Source organism: Cibotium barometz, chromosome 12 (assembly GCF_041138505.1).
Source record: "Cibotium barometz isolate CiBa-2024 chromosome 12, ASM4113850v1, whole genome shotgun sequence".
Classification (NCBI taxonomy): Eukaryota; Viridiplantae; Streptophyta; class Polypodiopsida; order Cyatheales; family Cibotiaceae; genus Cibotium; species Cibotium barometz.
The window spans coordinates 30523262-30538022 of NC_141057.1; the positions used below are offsets into that span (position 1 = coordinate 30523262).

Here is a 14761-nt window from a genome sequence, read left to right on the forward strand (position 1 = left end):
GTTGGTGAGTTTTCCCTCATCACTCTGGTCTGGAAGAAATCAGTGAGAGCTCTCCGTACTGGTCCTCTGATCCGCTAGTCTAGGCCGCAAAAGGGACTCCCTGTTTCTGCGAAGCTCCAGGAGGAAAAGTCCCAAGCATCTCTGGTTTGGGAAATCCATGATCCTGGAAAGTGGTCCAAATCCATCTCGGAAGAGGCACTGGAACCTCCCCCTAATCTCATAGTATGCTGGACACCTCGGCCCATATCTGGCTGTCTCCACTCTCAACTCATGGGATGAGGTGTGGATCTGTCCAATCGCACATTGCAGCCCAAATGATAGATGTGTGTCCATGTAGTGCGGGCGTGTGATGAATCAGCCCTCTGTCAGGCGAAAAGGAGCCTTTTATGGCATCAAGGCTATTGTTACCACAGGAAAGGAAAACACATACAAACATAGATAAAATCAGATTTTCAAGGGACTACCCGGGGCAGAGAACCCTTATTAACTCACACATACATAAAGGCAGCTAGAAAGCCCACTCAAATCGTGAAGGGTGAGAGTATCTTCGTTGAAGGGATTAGCACTCGTCATCATCAACCTTGTCAACTTGATCGTGGAGACACGGAAAGTCATCATCGTGGGGATCATCAGTTTGTTGTGCCGCCAACCTCTGCCGCTTATCTGCGCCACTTGCACCAGCTTCTGCAGCCTGTCTCAGCCATCTGCGCAGCCAGTCCAGTCAGCCTCTGCACCGCCTATTCCAATTTCCAACCTCCTGCGCAACCAACTTCGCCTGCTGCCAAAACAGCGCCGCCAGCGCTCAGCCTCGCCAGCCCTCAGCTCAGCTAGCGTCAGCGCTCAGCCTCGCCAGCCCTCAACGCCACCAACCAGCCAGGATGTTGCCCACATATTCCCCACCAGCCTCAGAGCTGCCAGCACTTGAGCTGCTACTGCCGTCAGCTTCACCAGCACCATCTTCAGGCACTAGCACCAACCAGCAATCACCTAGCCGTTGCCCACAACGTCGCCGTCAACAAGTATAGAGCCACATCGCTGCCTTCAGCTGCCTTAAGCCATCTACAGGTTGCTAGGCTGTGGACCTGATTTGATATATATACCTTCGTGGGACCTCTCTTTGAGGCCTGCTTTTACCTTAGTTTGGACACTGAGTCTACTTCTCGATAACATTCCCTAAGCACTAGGAGTACTAGCTAGGGGTTCTTTGGAGTTCAACTTGGACTTGATCTGGATTTGGACTTGAATTCATTGGATTTGGATACTGAATCTAGTACTAGCCCGGTGAGAGATTCTTGTGGGTCATCCCCGTGGTGTGCTCGGCATCAGAGATCTCGTGCATCAATATCGACTTCGACTTGGGTTTTTGCATCGACATATTTGTTTGATTTTGTATTCATTGGTTGTATTGATCTTGGCTTGGGAGCCCGTGGATTGTTCATGAATAAATTCTTGAAAGGGGTCAAGGTATGTTTCCCGCTCAGTGTGTGTACTCGGCAACGTTCCCTATACCCTTCTCTCTCTATATTTCTATCTTTTGGATACGTGGTTGAATCTTTCACAGCACGCCCCACTGGGCTTCCACGGCACACGAGAGGTGGTTTTTCCCGCTCTCTGGACTTTCCTATTGACTCCCTTCATAGCTATGAGGAACTGGCAGAGGCCTTGACAGCGCTCCCTAGGGGCAAATGCCGGGGGACGGACGGGCTTCAAATCTCTTTTTTTCTTCGTCACTAGGATCTCATGGAAGGCGGCCTTAGAGGAGCCTTCAACAAGATTATAGCTACGGGTGCCATGTTGTAAGCCCAGCGGGGAGTGCCGTGATAGACTCCACCACGTATCCAAGAGAGAGAAATATAGAGAGAAGATAGAGAGAGGGAGAAAGAGGAGTTTAGGGAACTTTGTACACACACTGAGTGGGGAGCGGATACAAAAGCAAACAAATATGCTAACGTAGAAACCCAAGTCGGAGTCGATGTCGAGGCACGAAGTCTCTGATGCCGAGCACACCACGGGGATGACCCACAAGAATCTCTAACCGGGCTAGGTCCAGATCTAGGTCTAGGTCCAGGGCCAAGTCCAAGTCCAAGTCCAAGCTTGCACAAGAGACGAGCGTAGATAATGAAGCTTGGGAAGACTAGTTGTAGGTTTAGTGCCCAATCCGGTGTAGGATAAACACCCCATGAAAGGATGCACAGGGGTGTACGTGCCAGTAAGAAATATCAGTACACTTCCCAAGCGTGCCAAGGAGGCTAGCCTATAACAGATCCTTGAGCTGTCCGCACACCGAGCGGCTACCCAGGATCTTGCATACCAAGGTGGAGGCCTCTAAGGATGAGACTGTCGAAGCGAGGAGCTAGAGGTCTGCTTCTGAAAAGGAGAGGCTAGGGACGGCGGCCTCGGTTGGGGATGATGGAGCGGCTGCCATGGAGTCCTTGGGGGGGTTCAAGACCAAAAGAGGCCAAAACTTGCTGAAAGGAAGAGTTGCCCGAGAATTGAAAACCTGCCTTTAGAAACACTGCAAGGGGGGGGGGGGGGGGGGGGGGGGGGGGGGGGGGGGGTCATGTTGCCTTCCACGATTGTGGAAACTTCATCCGCTTCCTCTTTCTCCATTTCCTTGTGCTTGTTGCTTGAGGCAACATTCCCTCTCTATGTGCCCATCTTTCCCACAATAGTAGCATGGGCCTTTGCTTTGCATTGCATTATTGTTGGATGACCTGAAATTTCCTCTACCTCTAAAGTTGAGATTTTGATTGAATCTTTGACTTTGTGGCTGTCCATATGATGAATTCTTACCTTGGCTTTGCATGGGACGGTTAAAAGAAAATCTGAAATTGCTGCTTCCACAATCACGTCCTACTCTTCCAATTTTGGAGTTCAATCCCACATTATATGCATCTTCACTCCCCTTGAACTTTTCTAAATCTTGCCTTTCCGGGCCATCTCCTCTTCAAAGTAAGATACCCAAGAGCTCTTCAAAGGATGGAGTGGTTTCCCGAACCATTAACATTGTACGCAAGCTTTAATAGCTTGGAGGAAGCGCCGTGAACACTATGCTCACCATGTCCATATAATCCACTTGGTCACCAATCCCACGCAGGTCATCACACCTCTCTTTGAGCCTTGTCAAAAAAGATGCCACGGTATCGTGCTCTTTCATCTCCAAGTTGTGAAGCTTCTGCTTCAAGTAAAGCAATCTAGTTGTATTTGTTGCTTCATATGCTGCGGAGGGTATTCCATGCCTCCATTGGGGAATCGGCACCACTTATGTGTGGAATAATGTGGTCTTGGACTGACATGCTGATCATGCACAACACCCTTTGGCCTTTCTGATTATAATCAAGTGCTTTTTGTTTAAGCTCAACGTCAATAGCTGCTTGCTACTCCTTCTCTTCAGGTGTTAACACCTCATCATCAATGGACGTTCCTTCTTTGACTTCAATTGCCTTCCTTTTATAGACCTTCTGAATGGACGTGAGAGGTCTTTTCTCCATGCCTATTGTGATTTCCCATAGGTCCGTTAGGACCAACAGATTTTTCATCTTGAATTTCCATATTTGGTAAAATTTTCCATCCAACTTGCCGCTATCTCGCATCACTAATGCATCCATCTTGTCACCCATCTTCAACAGATGAGTTTACTGGAACAATGGGGCAAGATGGATAATTTTTTTTTTTCCGAGAAAAGATCCTTTCATTAGTTATGTAAAAAACGCCCGTAGGGCTACAAAAGAGATCTCTCCTGCTCCTAACAGAGAGAAGAGCAGTGAATACATCATGGCAGCCCGGGAGACTCTCCCTAGGTGCTGCAAAATACAAGCATCAGCCTAAAGGACTGAGCGGCTAAATCATACAATGGGGGGGGAAAGAGCCAAACAGGTGGCCTGTAGTGCCAACGGGGGGATCCCGTGTGTAGGGTGTAGAAAGGGCCACAGCGCCAAGTGGTATGAAAGGCCTGGCGCCGTAAAATCGCCTCATCCGAGTCTCCCCGGATGCGGTCGTACTGTCCTCGCAGGGTGTGGATCAACTCCTGCCAAATCCCCCGAACAGTCTCTGCTAGTGGCTCTAATCTCCCCTCAAAGGCCGTGAAGCACCGGGCCCTCCAGGTGAACCAGATGGTGAGGCTGCTGAGGAGCTCCCATCGTAAATCCCTCTCCTGTGTCCAGCTGGCGGACGAGAAATCCGGTGCCGGAACCAGGCGAGGCTGGCCCCTAATAAATCTGATGGCCTGACTGCCCTGCTCCATCTCATAGCCCATAGCAGGCCCTGACGAAGTCGACCAAGCAGCGGCACCCCACGTAAACATACCCTCTGGAGAGAGGGGGGCTAGAGTACGCAGCATCCGCAGCCAAATCTGCTGTGCCTGAGGGCAGTCCCAAAGGCAATGTCTCTGTGTCTCCATAGGGTGGCCGCATCGGACGCAGGCCGCCGGAAGACCGCTGTAAACAAGCCAAGTGCCAACTGCTGAGCCCCTGTGGGCGACCAGCCACTGAAAAGCCGAGATCCTGCGGGCCTGTCGACTAGCCCAGAGCCGAGCCCAGAAATCCTCCAGGAACTCCTGTGATAGTCCCTGCAATCGCCAATGCCCCGCTGCCGCTGGAGAAACCGTCCTCCTCGCCGTCAAAATATGCCGTCCCAGCCGAACAGTATACTGAAAAAATGTGATCTCTGTGGCCTCAAGGGATGCATAAGGATCATGCCACTCGTACTCTCCGGGGTCCCACTGTAGCCGGGCCAAGGGGCGCGCTGCATATGCCCATATACGCCAATCCGGGAGCACGTCAGCAGGGTCGGGGTCAATATGCCACTTCCGAGAAGCGGCAGCCACTACCCGAATCCTCTGAAAGGTGCACTCTGCAACCAAAGGCGACTCCACCTCAAGATGGATAATTTTACTGGCGATGTAGTTGAGAATACCTATTGTATCTCACCATACTTGGTGCTAATATGGGTGGAACACAGATCCACAGGTTACAGTACGAAAACACGATACCATATGGGAATTTTTGGTACGATATGAAATTTTCGGATACCGTACGATAAAATACGGGTTTTTTTTTAACACTTACAAACTATGGAGCTTCAAGCTTGAATGTGAGGGAAGCTTTGTTTGGGGGGGGGGGGGGGAAAGTCTATAGTGCTTGAGGAACCAGAACATGGAGATGTGTCTCTCCCAATTGGATCTCCCAATTGTCTCCAAAAAAGAACCTGCATGGGTAATGCAATACCAAACGTCTCCCAGTGTAGCGTTTATGACTAAGGGACCGTCCTTGCACAGATACAAGCAGTGCATCTAGGGTGATAGGTTTAGGGACTCCTCTCTAGATCAAAATGGCCATGTCCAAATCTTCTCCCTCGTACATAACTTGAGGATCTGACCGTCTAGCCTACCTATACCAGGGATCTCCAAGTGATGTAGCAAGATTCTCTCATCCTACCAATCAAGTGTACACTACCAGTCTACCTTGCCAGATTTTTTAGCTCTCTTAGCAACCCCATATGGAATACTGAGTGGACACGAAAGTTGCGAAGTATTGCGGGCATTTGGGATCTTCGTTAAAATAAGCAATATTTCTATATTTTCATTTTAGCATTTGGAATTTTTTTTCTCAAGGTGGGGGGGGGGGGGGGGGATCGTACTGTATGATATCGTACGGCACCGTATCGTACGAACAGTACGATACGAATGGGTTCGTACCGGTACAAGAAACAACTATGCTTGCGGGGTTCTCTTTTTGTTATATCACTTCTCGCTCCAGGATTGTTTTCAGCCAGGGGACAGGACTCTTGTTGTCACCCTATCTATGCTTGTGTCCCATGCTGAGGAGCTAAAGTGGAAATCAATACGTGAAAAAACCCCTTTTCCCTTAGTTTTTATGCATAAAAATGGCTCAAAACTTGCTCTGTGCTTGTATTTGCAAGTTGCAGGTACATTAAAAAAATGGCCACCCAAACTCGCTTCATTTTAAACTTTGGCCACCCAGGATTTACAGGTTGGCCTCTTTCTCCAGTGTCTGCTGTCTTTTGGCCCTGATTTGGACTGCCCAAGTCACTTGCACGTGCCCAAGCCCTAAAGGCCTACGAATGGCCGCCCTGCTGAAAAAGGTAGCCCTCAGCTTCAAGGGTTTTAGCACACGTTAGGCTTACTGAGGCTACAAGCCCTAGTTTAGCAAAAGAAACACTTCGCCTTTAATTGTTTGAAGAAGACAACACATGGACCATTGTGCACATCCCTGCAGGCTTGCCATATGTTCGCAGCACCCGCCGTCGCCATCAAGCAGCCATCATCACCTTCTGCAAATACACACGAAGAGGCACCTTTTACAGTGTACCATAGGAAACTCCCTGAAATGCCGCTCCACAGGCGTTTCGGTGTACATAGCTGCAAACAAAACGTGTTTCCCTGCCAAAACGTTTCGGGATATCCGAAACGACAGGAAACACCGACGAAGATACTCCCCGAAATGCCGCTCAACAGGCGTTTCGGGTACATAGCTGCAAACAAAACGTGTTTCCCTTCCAAAATGTTTCGGGATATCCGAAACGACAGGAAACACCGAGGAAGATGTTTCGGTCGAGACCGAAACATATGGGGAAACAGTCTGGTCATATCAAGCTAAAATAACATGCATTTAGGCTTTCCCCACATCCATTTTGTATAGCTTCAGGCTCAAAATAGAGATATCAGCAATACGACAAAGACATCCTTCCAAAGACTCTCTCATGCATTCATTTCCATGTCCCCCCCCGCCCCCCCCTTCCCTTCCTTTTCCTTGCTGATGTGGTGTTTCAATTTCCCTCCCCTGGAAAAATCCGTTTCCCATTCCGTTTCTATTTCCCACAACTTTGTCGTGTACACTAGTGCCTCCTCCGCCTACATCTTGACACATTCCATCATCTCCTCTCTATGTACTTGCTCATATACGGGTTTTAGCCTATGTGTTCTCATCGCTTCAAAGACCGACCTTTAACTCCTCAAAGCACGCACAAGACTCATTGCCATTGTCACAACCAGACCTACCTGTTTGTTCATCTTCATCATGAAGCACCTCACAGGCTGCACAGAAAGAAGACCATCGCCACCATCGCTTTCTTCTCCTTACATGGGGCTAAAGATCTCTCCACTGCTACTCCCAGAGGCTTCAAAAGAATTGCTCTCAGCAATTTCTCCTCCCACAGGCCTAAGAAAATTAAATGCCCTGATACCAATTTAATGTCTAAAAATTCAGATTAATGCTTGGACAATTAATACCATTAACTCTTCAATATTGCATAGACCATTGACAGAGAGGAAGCACCATGGATTGCATTGAATGAATGTACGAATACAATTGCATGTGTTAGGGAGTGGTTGATGCACATACCTCTTCATGGCTGAAAGTTAATAAACGAGTTCACACCTAATAAATGTCCTAAAGTCACTTATAATGTCCATAAAATGAAAAACTTGAATACAACACTAAAAAATAAAAATGTTATATGCATCCTATATATCATCTCAAGGCTCTTAACAAGTGCCACACAGTTCTTCGTAGCTGATCTACAAAACTGTGAAGGTGTGATCATTATATCCATCACTTTGGATAGACAAAAATTTCCATGAACCAGCTGGTGGTTTTGATTTTAAGAAAAACATACAAGGATGGAACCTTCAGTTGATATTCAAAACTGAACAAAAACCAAAGTGTGCTCTTAATTCCATGAGGGATGTACTCACAAAGCTTCAAACCATCACTCCACTGTGCACGCCATGGACCATGTGCTATACATCCCCATGTCAACAGTGCCATAAGAGGTGGTCATGCACACTCACCCCCACACGCGCATGATGGAGTTGAAGGATTGCAGCTTTGTGAGTAGACCCCTATGGAGTTGATATCACACTTCCAATTTTGTTAAGTTTGGATAAAATCCAGAACTTTCCATTTGAATTTCTTTCTGCCTTATAAGCAGGCATGCTGCTGGTGTCCCGTCCTGCTTTCAGTAGCTACTGCATTACCATCAGGCATTGCCAGGAGCGACTCATGTTTGAGCTCTTCCTCTGAGTTGCAACCACCCGCTGCTTTATCCTAATTCTTTCAATCCAAAGCAGTACATTTTCCCGAATAGCTACCCTCTTTATGACCTACCACCCACCCTCCTCAACCAGCTAACCTTTGGTATAGGTGTGGGTGTGGTGGGCAGATAAGTGTGGAGGCGGATATAGGCCCACAAAACATGTGGGCAGGGACAAGAGTTCACGTGTGCATGTATGCCCATGAAGGAGTGGGTGGTGTGTGCAGGAATAACATAGACTGTTTGCTATGAGATTCCCACTCATGTAGTAGCACCCAAGAAAAACATATAGCAAGATTGAATGTTTTCCCAAAACAGAGTTCTTTCAAAAAAGGATTTTGACCTGTGCCTTGTTTTCTTTTAAAAGCGACAATAAAAATGGATTATAAAATTTCCCCAGTACCTGCATCAATGAAGCTGAAGCAACGACTGATATTCCAAGTTCCTTTGCAGCATCAAGAAGCGGCATTCGCCTACCTTTTACTTCCTGTGTGGCATCCATTGCAGCCTCCTGTAACTTCATGTTGAAAGGAAGTTGCACAACTTTGAAGTGATGGGAATCGCCTCCTGCCAATGTACCCAAACAAAACATAGTAAAACTTCAAAGATCAATTTCAGTTTTTTCTGGGAAAGAGATCCTTCTATTCGTTATATATCAAACAGCCATAGGCTAATATACATGCTCAGAACCCTCCATAGAGGCAAAGTAAGAATCGGGAAGAGTGGCTCCCTCCATGGCTTGCCACCTCGGAGGGAAACTACCTCATATGCGGCTGGGCATGGGGGAGAGGGACCTAGCACTAACCCTTGGGCTAGGGACTAATCCAATAGGGTTAGGGGAGACCTAGGATAAGAGAAAGTAGGTGGATTCAGGTGGCTAGGGTTCAGATATAATAAATCCAAGGTTATTGGCCTTTATTTATAGCAGCAATAAGCATTATATAAGTGACTCTTGGGTTATTATTGATCCATTGTGGTCTGGACCTAGACCAAGAGGCTTACTTTTGCTATGGACATGGCAGATCATGTGTAGTCTTGCCGAGGGCCCTTGTGGGCAGGTACTGATTGTATGGGACACCAAGACTAACTGCCATGGACTTGTGGGAGTGGGACTTTAGCCCCTAGCTCGGGGGAGGTTTGCAGACGCGAACCTACGGTTGGGTGGTGAGCTTGCCTGCACCCCTTTTATTTGGTTTCTCTAATCTTGTTTATGCCTATGTATTAGGTGATCCTTGGGAGGAGTATCTCACAAACGGTATCAGAGCTAACCTAATCACAGGGGCAGGAAAAATCAAGGTTTGCGTGTCGTTTGTGTTTTTCAAGGTCACCAGGTATCTCTCGGTCACCATATCTATGTTTTGAATCTGCAAGAAGTAGGTGCTTTTTTAGGTTTGCTGACAAGATAGGATTCATGTGGATTCTGAGAGTAGGGGGAGAACGGGGAGATTTGTATCCATGCATGTGGGTGAAATTGTCCCGGGAAACCCCCTGCTTTTTAGAAGAAACCCTAGGTTCTCTCTGAATTGTCAACGCTGCAGATTGAATGTCTTGGCATGGTGTATGTGGTCACTTTGCATGGGCTGTAAGCAGCATCCAGACGTGTGTAGAAAAGCAATCATGTGCAGGTTTCATGAGGGCAGCAGGCAGCTTTCTAAGGCTGGTTTGAGCTCTGAACTGGGCACCAACAGCAACCAACAGATGTATGCAGGTGTTGCAGCTGGTAGAGCCCCTCTATAGATGTTGCACAAAGAGCTGTATAAGCCTTATAGCAGGCTATCCAGGGCCTGGACAAGGCTGTACAGAGGCCTGTGAACAATCTGTCGTACACACAGGCCATGAGGCAAGTCTGGTGTAGATGAGAGGCTGATCAGGATGCGCAGAGAGCTGTAGAAGTGGTGCCTGATAGTTTTGGGAGTCTTTGAGAGGGAAATATGATATCCCCTAGGTACAATGATTTACCAGATCCTGTAAAGGATGGATATGATGTTACAACTAGCAGATAGTTGTCTCAGTGATTTCAGGTTTCCAATTCCACAAGGCGTTTAGGATTGAATGATGGTTTATGTTCTTCAAGGACCTAAGAAGGCTCTGCTTTTTATAAGCTAGAGAAACATCAACTTCAATTGAGTTGATTCCTTGATAAATGGCTATGGGGACTTGATAGACAGGTTTAAATCAAATTTCGAAAATAGTTGATGCATAGCTAGATTCTCCTTCATTTATTTCCAAGAGTGGAAATATCGTAAGTGGGGAGGAATGTTATGTACCTCACAGTAACCCTTGGAGTTAGGGATTAATCTAGCACGGTTAGGGGAGCCTTGGGATTAGGGACAACAAGTGGATTCAGGTGGCTAGGGTTGACATTTAATAAATCCAAGGTTATTAACTATTTATGGCTCTACTATTATTTATAGTGGCAATACTTATTAACTATTTATGGCTCTACTATTATTTATAGTGGCAATACGCATTATATAAGTAAGCCTTGGGTTGTTATTGATCCATTGTGGGGGGCTGGACTTGGACCAATAGGCTTACTCCTACCATGGAGATGGAGGATCACGGGTAGTCTTTCCAAGGGCCCTTGTGGGCAAGCTGAAACCGGCCTCTGATAGAAACCAGAGTGCGGTAGACTAGCAGTCACCCGTCCACTTGTAGTCTAGATATGAAAACAAAACAGATTGGAGCTAGAGTGCCCAAATCTGAAAACAGGAGACACCTGTTGGCCCCAAAGCTTGGCGCCCCTTGCGGTATTTCTTTATTCAATTCCAAAAATATGAATGGCTAAGTACAACCAAAAATCAGCCAAGAGATTACACCTGTATGTCCAATCTGACGGCCCACAATCCCTCTTAGCACAGAGGATCCACGCACACAGATCTGTGTCTCAAATAACACACTGTGCCTCCCTCTGATCAGCCAAGACCACTAAGCAGGGCAGCCATGAGCATACATCTGGCATAACTCAAGTACATGATTCAACATCTCAGCTCATACATACATGTACTGTCCAAACTCTGTCTCAACCCTTGTCAATCTGCCATACCCCTCCTCTCACAAGGGGCCAGATAGCTCATATCTGCAACAGACATCAAGCAGTAGAAAGAGAGATAGATGAACAGATGAGGAGCTTACCAAAATCAGCTCATGAAACAGCACTGGAGGAAGCGACGGTACCAATCTGTACTTGCAGGCACTTGTTTCCACAACCCTGCTTCACACATGTGTTCGTACTTGTCTGTACCCTCCTCCTTGTGTTCACTTCTATGCTGTCTTTGAAAGTACAGATCTGAAAAACAGCACTGTACTTGTATGTACTTGACTGTACTTGCTTGTACTTGATTGTACGGACTGTTTCTACAGAAAACCAGAAGTAGCCGCCTGTTGATGTGCTGCTGGTCGCCTGCGCCGTCTGCAACAGTGTTGCCCAGCACCTGTACTTGCACCAGAACTGGCCGTACAGTGTACCTGCAAAAAGTACAGAACTGTACTTGCAGTCGTACAGCCTGTACAGCGTGAATTCAACAGCTGCAGCCGCCTGTCTCTGTCCCACAGCTCTGTACCCTCTCTGGTTATCTGCGCCGCCTGTCCACAGCAGTACCTGCTGTTCGTACAGCACTGTACGGCTGCTGTACGGCCTGCTCCAGCACACAGATTTCAGCAACAGCTCCCCCCAGCAGTCGACCAGAGTTTTCTTCAGCTTTTCCACGCTTGTACCCAACGCATCAATCCTCCACGACTCCTTTTCCCAAAAGCTAGAGAGAGGGGGAGGAGAGAGAAGCACTCACTCCAAAAGTGGAGTGGCCTCCTCCCCATAAAAATCCTAGGGCCCCAAACTTAAAAAGTCCCTAGGGGCCACTAAGGCCTAGGGCAACTTTAATAAACATTAAAGTTTAATGTTCTAGTTTCCCCCCTTCACACCTAGGGATGTCCACACATCATTAACTCTGTCCGGGCACCCCCCATGTGAATCATTCAATATTCTGACTCTGCAACCACCATGCCCACACTTGTGCTGTTCCATTTTCACAGGGCCATGACATACCCCCCTCTTGAAAAATGGCAAGCGCCCTCGATTGCATTCTGGTGATGCATCAAAATATCCAAAGTGAAATATACAATATGGCAAGATCAGCGTCCCAATCTCTCTAAGCCATACACATGTATCAACATTCAATGCAAACCAATGGCATAGTAATAGTCCAAGTTGTATACCATTGTGAACCATACATATCCACAAAATCAAATGTGACTAGTACACATATATCATAGAAGTCCCATAAACAGATATACTGTCAGCCTCAGTACCTTCGGGTGAGATACAAAACTGCACCAAGCGACCTCTAGATGTCATCTGAGCCTGTCTGTATGAAGGGAGTGGATGTGCTACCCCCCTCTTGAGCATCAGGTAATGCTCCAGACCCATGCTCTGCTGAACCTGAATGAGCCACAATAAGAGTCGGCTCTAACTCAAAGGCATTGAGATAAAGCTGCAAAACCTGAGGTGAATCTGTTAAGTCACCTTCCTCCATCCACTTCGCATCCATCGGTGAATAGTTCTTGAACTTCACAAGATAGCGACGGGAAACTTTACCTCGTACCTTCCTTTCTTTATGTGCCAGTATCTGCTCTGGAATCAGAACCTCATCAAGTTCCTGAACTTCCGGCTGAGCCTCATCTGATACATCCTCAGGCACATCCCCACGGAAAGGTCTAAGAAGACTCACGTGAAAAGCATTGTGAATCCTCCAGTGATCTGGTAACTTCAAACAATAGGTTACCTCACCAATCTTTTCCAAAACCTGAAAAGGCCCATAATATCGCATGCTCAACTTAGGGAATAAGCGCTCTTTACCCTTCATCTTCTTGAGTCTAGCCTTTTCAAAGCGCAAAAGAACCCAATCACCCAATGCAAACTGTAAATCACGTCTGTGACGGTATGCGGCTTTCTTTTGCTTCTGCTGAGTTTTCTGGAGTGCCAACTTAACCCTCCGATAAGCTTCGTCCAAACTCTCCACATACTGATCAGCTTCAAAGATCTTATCCTTTGTATGCAAAATGGGTGGTACCTTCTTCCCTCCTTCTACAATCTCAAAAGGTGCCTTGCCTGTCGAGGTATGTACAGTGTTGTTATATGCAAACTCCACCAAAGGAAGATACTTTTCCCATTGTTGCTTGTGCTCTGACACATAACACTTGAGAAGATCCAACACTGTAGAGTTAGCCTCTTCTGACTGACCATCTGTCTGTGGATGAAATGACGATGAAAACTTGAGAGTTGTACCCATGTTGTCAAACAACCCTCTCCAGAATAAACTCGTCATCCGTGGATCACGGTCACTAATGATAGACGTAGGCAAGCCATGATACTTGAAGATGTTCGCCATGAACAACTTCACCATATGATCCACTTTGATCGTCTTACGCACAGGAATGAAATGAGCCTGCTTACTGAACCTGCATATAATAGTCCATATGCCATCACTTCCCGTTTGTGTCCGTGGAAGATCAAATACAAAATCCATGGCAATGCTCTCCCAAGGTCTATCCGGAATAGGTAAAGGCTGTAATAACCCTGGTGTCTTCTGACGGTCAAACTTTACCTTCTGACATACGATGCATTGCCTCACAAAGGCATCAACATCTCTCCTCAAGGTTGGCCAATAAAAGAAAGTCTCCACTGCTTTGACCATGGCGTCAATACCTCTATGACCTACATACGGTGGAGCATGACTTTCAATCATAACCTTGAGTCGCAATGGCCTGGTAACACACAGTCTGCCATGCATCCATAAAAACCCATCTCTGAGAGTATAGTGCTCATGGCGCTGACCCTCAAACATCTGATCATACAACCTTTCAAAGTCCTCATCATGGGCATACTGCTCTTTCATTTCATCAAGCTCATGATGATAAGCAAGTGAAACTGCAGAGACCTGTGGCTTGCGTGACAAAGCATCTGCCACTACATTCTTTTTGCCTTCCACATGCACAATCTGAAAGTGAAACATTGACAAAAAGTTTGCCCAACGCATAAGCTTAGTCTGCGTGAGGAAATAGCGCAAGGTCTGATGATCTGTCTGCACAGTGAAATCAGCCCCAAGCAAGTAGTGTTTCCATGTAGAAAGAGCGTGAATTACAGCCAACATCTCGTTCTCATAAACCTGTAAATGCTTCTCAGCATCTTGCAATATTCTACTCTCATAGGCTATCACATGTCCCTCTTCCATGAGAACTGCACCAATGCTACTTCCACATGCATCACACTGGACAACAAAAGCCTTTCGGAGGTCCGGTAACACCAATACTGGGTCCGAAGTAAGCTTTTCTTTGAGCTTTTTGAATGCTGTAATTTCCCGATCGGCCCATCTAAACGGAGTTGCCTTCTTTATCAAAGCATGAAGAGGCGAAGCAATTTCAGCAAAGTGCCGTATGTACCGCCTGTAATAGGAAGAAAACTGCGTACATCATGCACGGTCCTCAAAGCTGGCCAATTAAGTATTGCTTCCACCTTTGTTGGATCCATACGGACTCCATGCGCAGACACAATATGTCCCAAGAAATGTATCTCTTGCAAAAAGAACTCACTCTTCTTGCCATTAACAACCAGCCTATGGTTTCTGAGTTCTGCAAACACAATGGCCAAATGCCTTCTATGCTCTTCCTCAATTTGTGAATGCACAATCATATCATCAAAGAATGTGCCCAC

At 46.8% G+C, this 14761-nt stretch overlaps 1 protein-coding gene across 1 annotated transcript in view; it reads right to left on the reverse strand.

Annotated features, from left to right (window-relative positions):
- LOC147633274 (uncharacterized) overlaps window positions 1-14761 on the reverse strand; it is a 106186-nt gene that overhangs the window by 30702 nt on the left and 60723 nt on the right. The window contains exon 5 of the mRNA XM_086806306.1: window positions 8456-8619. Coding sequence (XP_086662432.1) covers window positions 8456-8619 — 164 coding nt within the window. The remainder of the gene's footprint in view (window positions 1-8455; window positions 8620-14761) is intronic.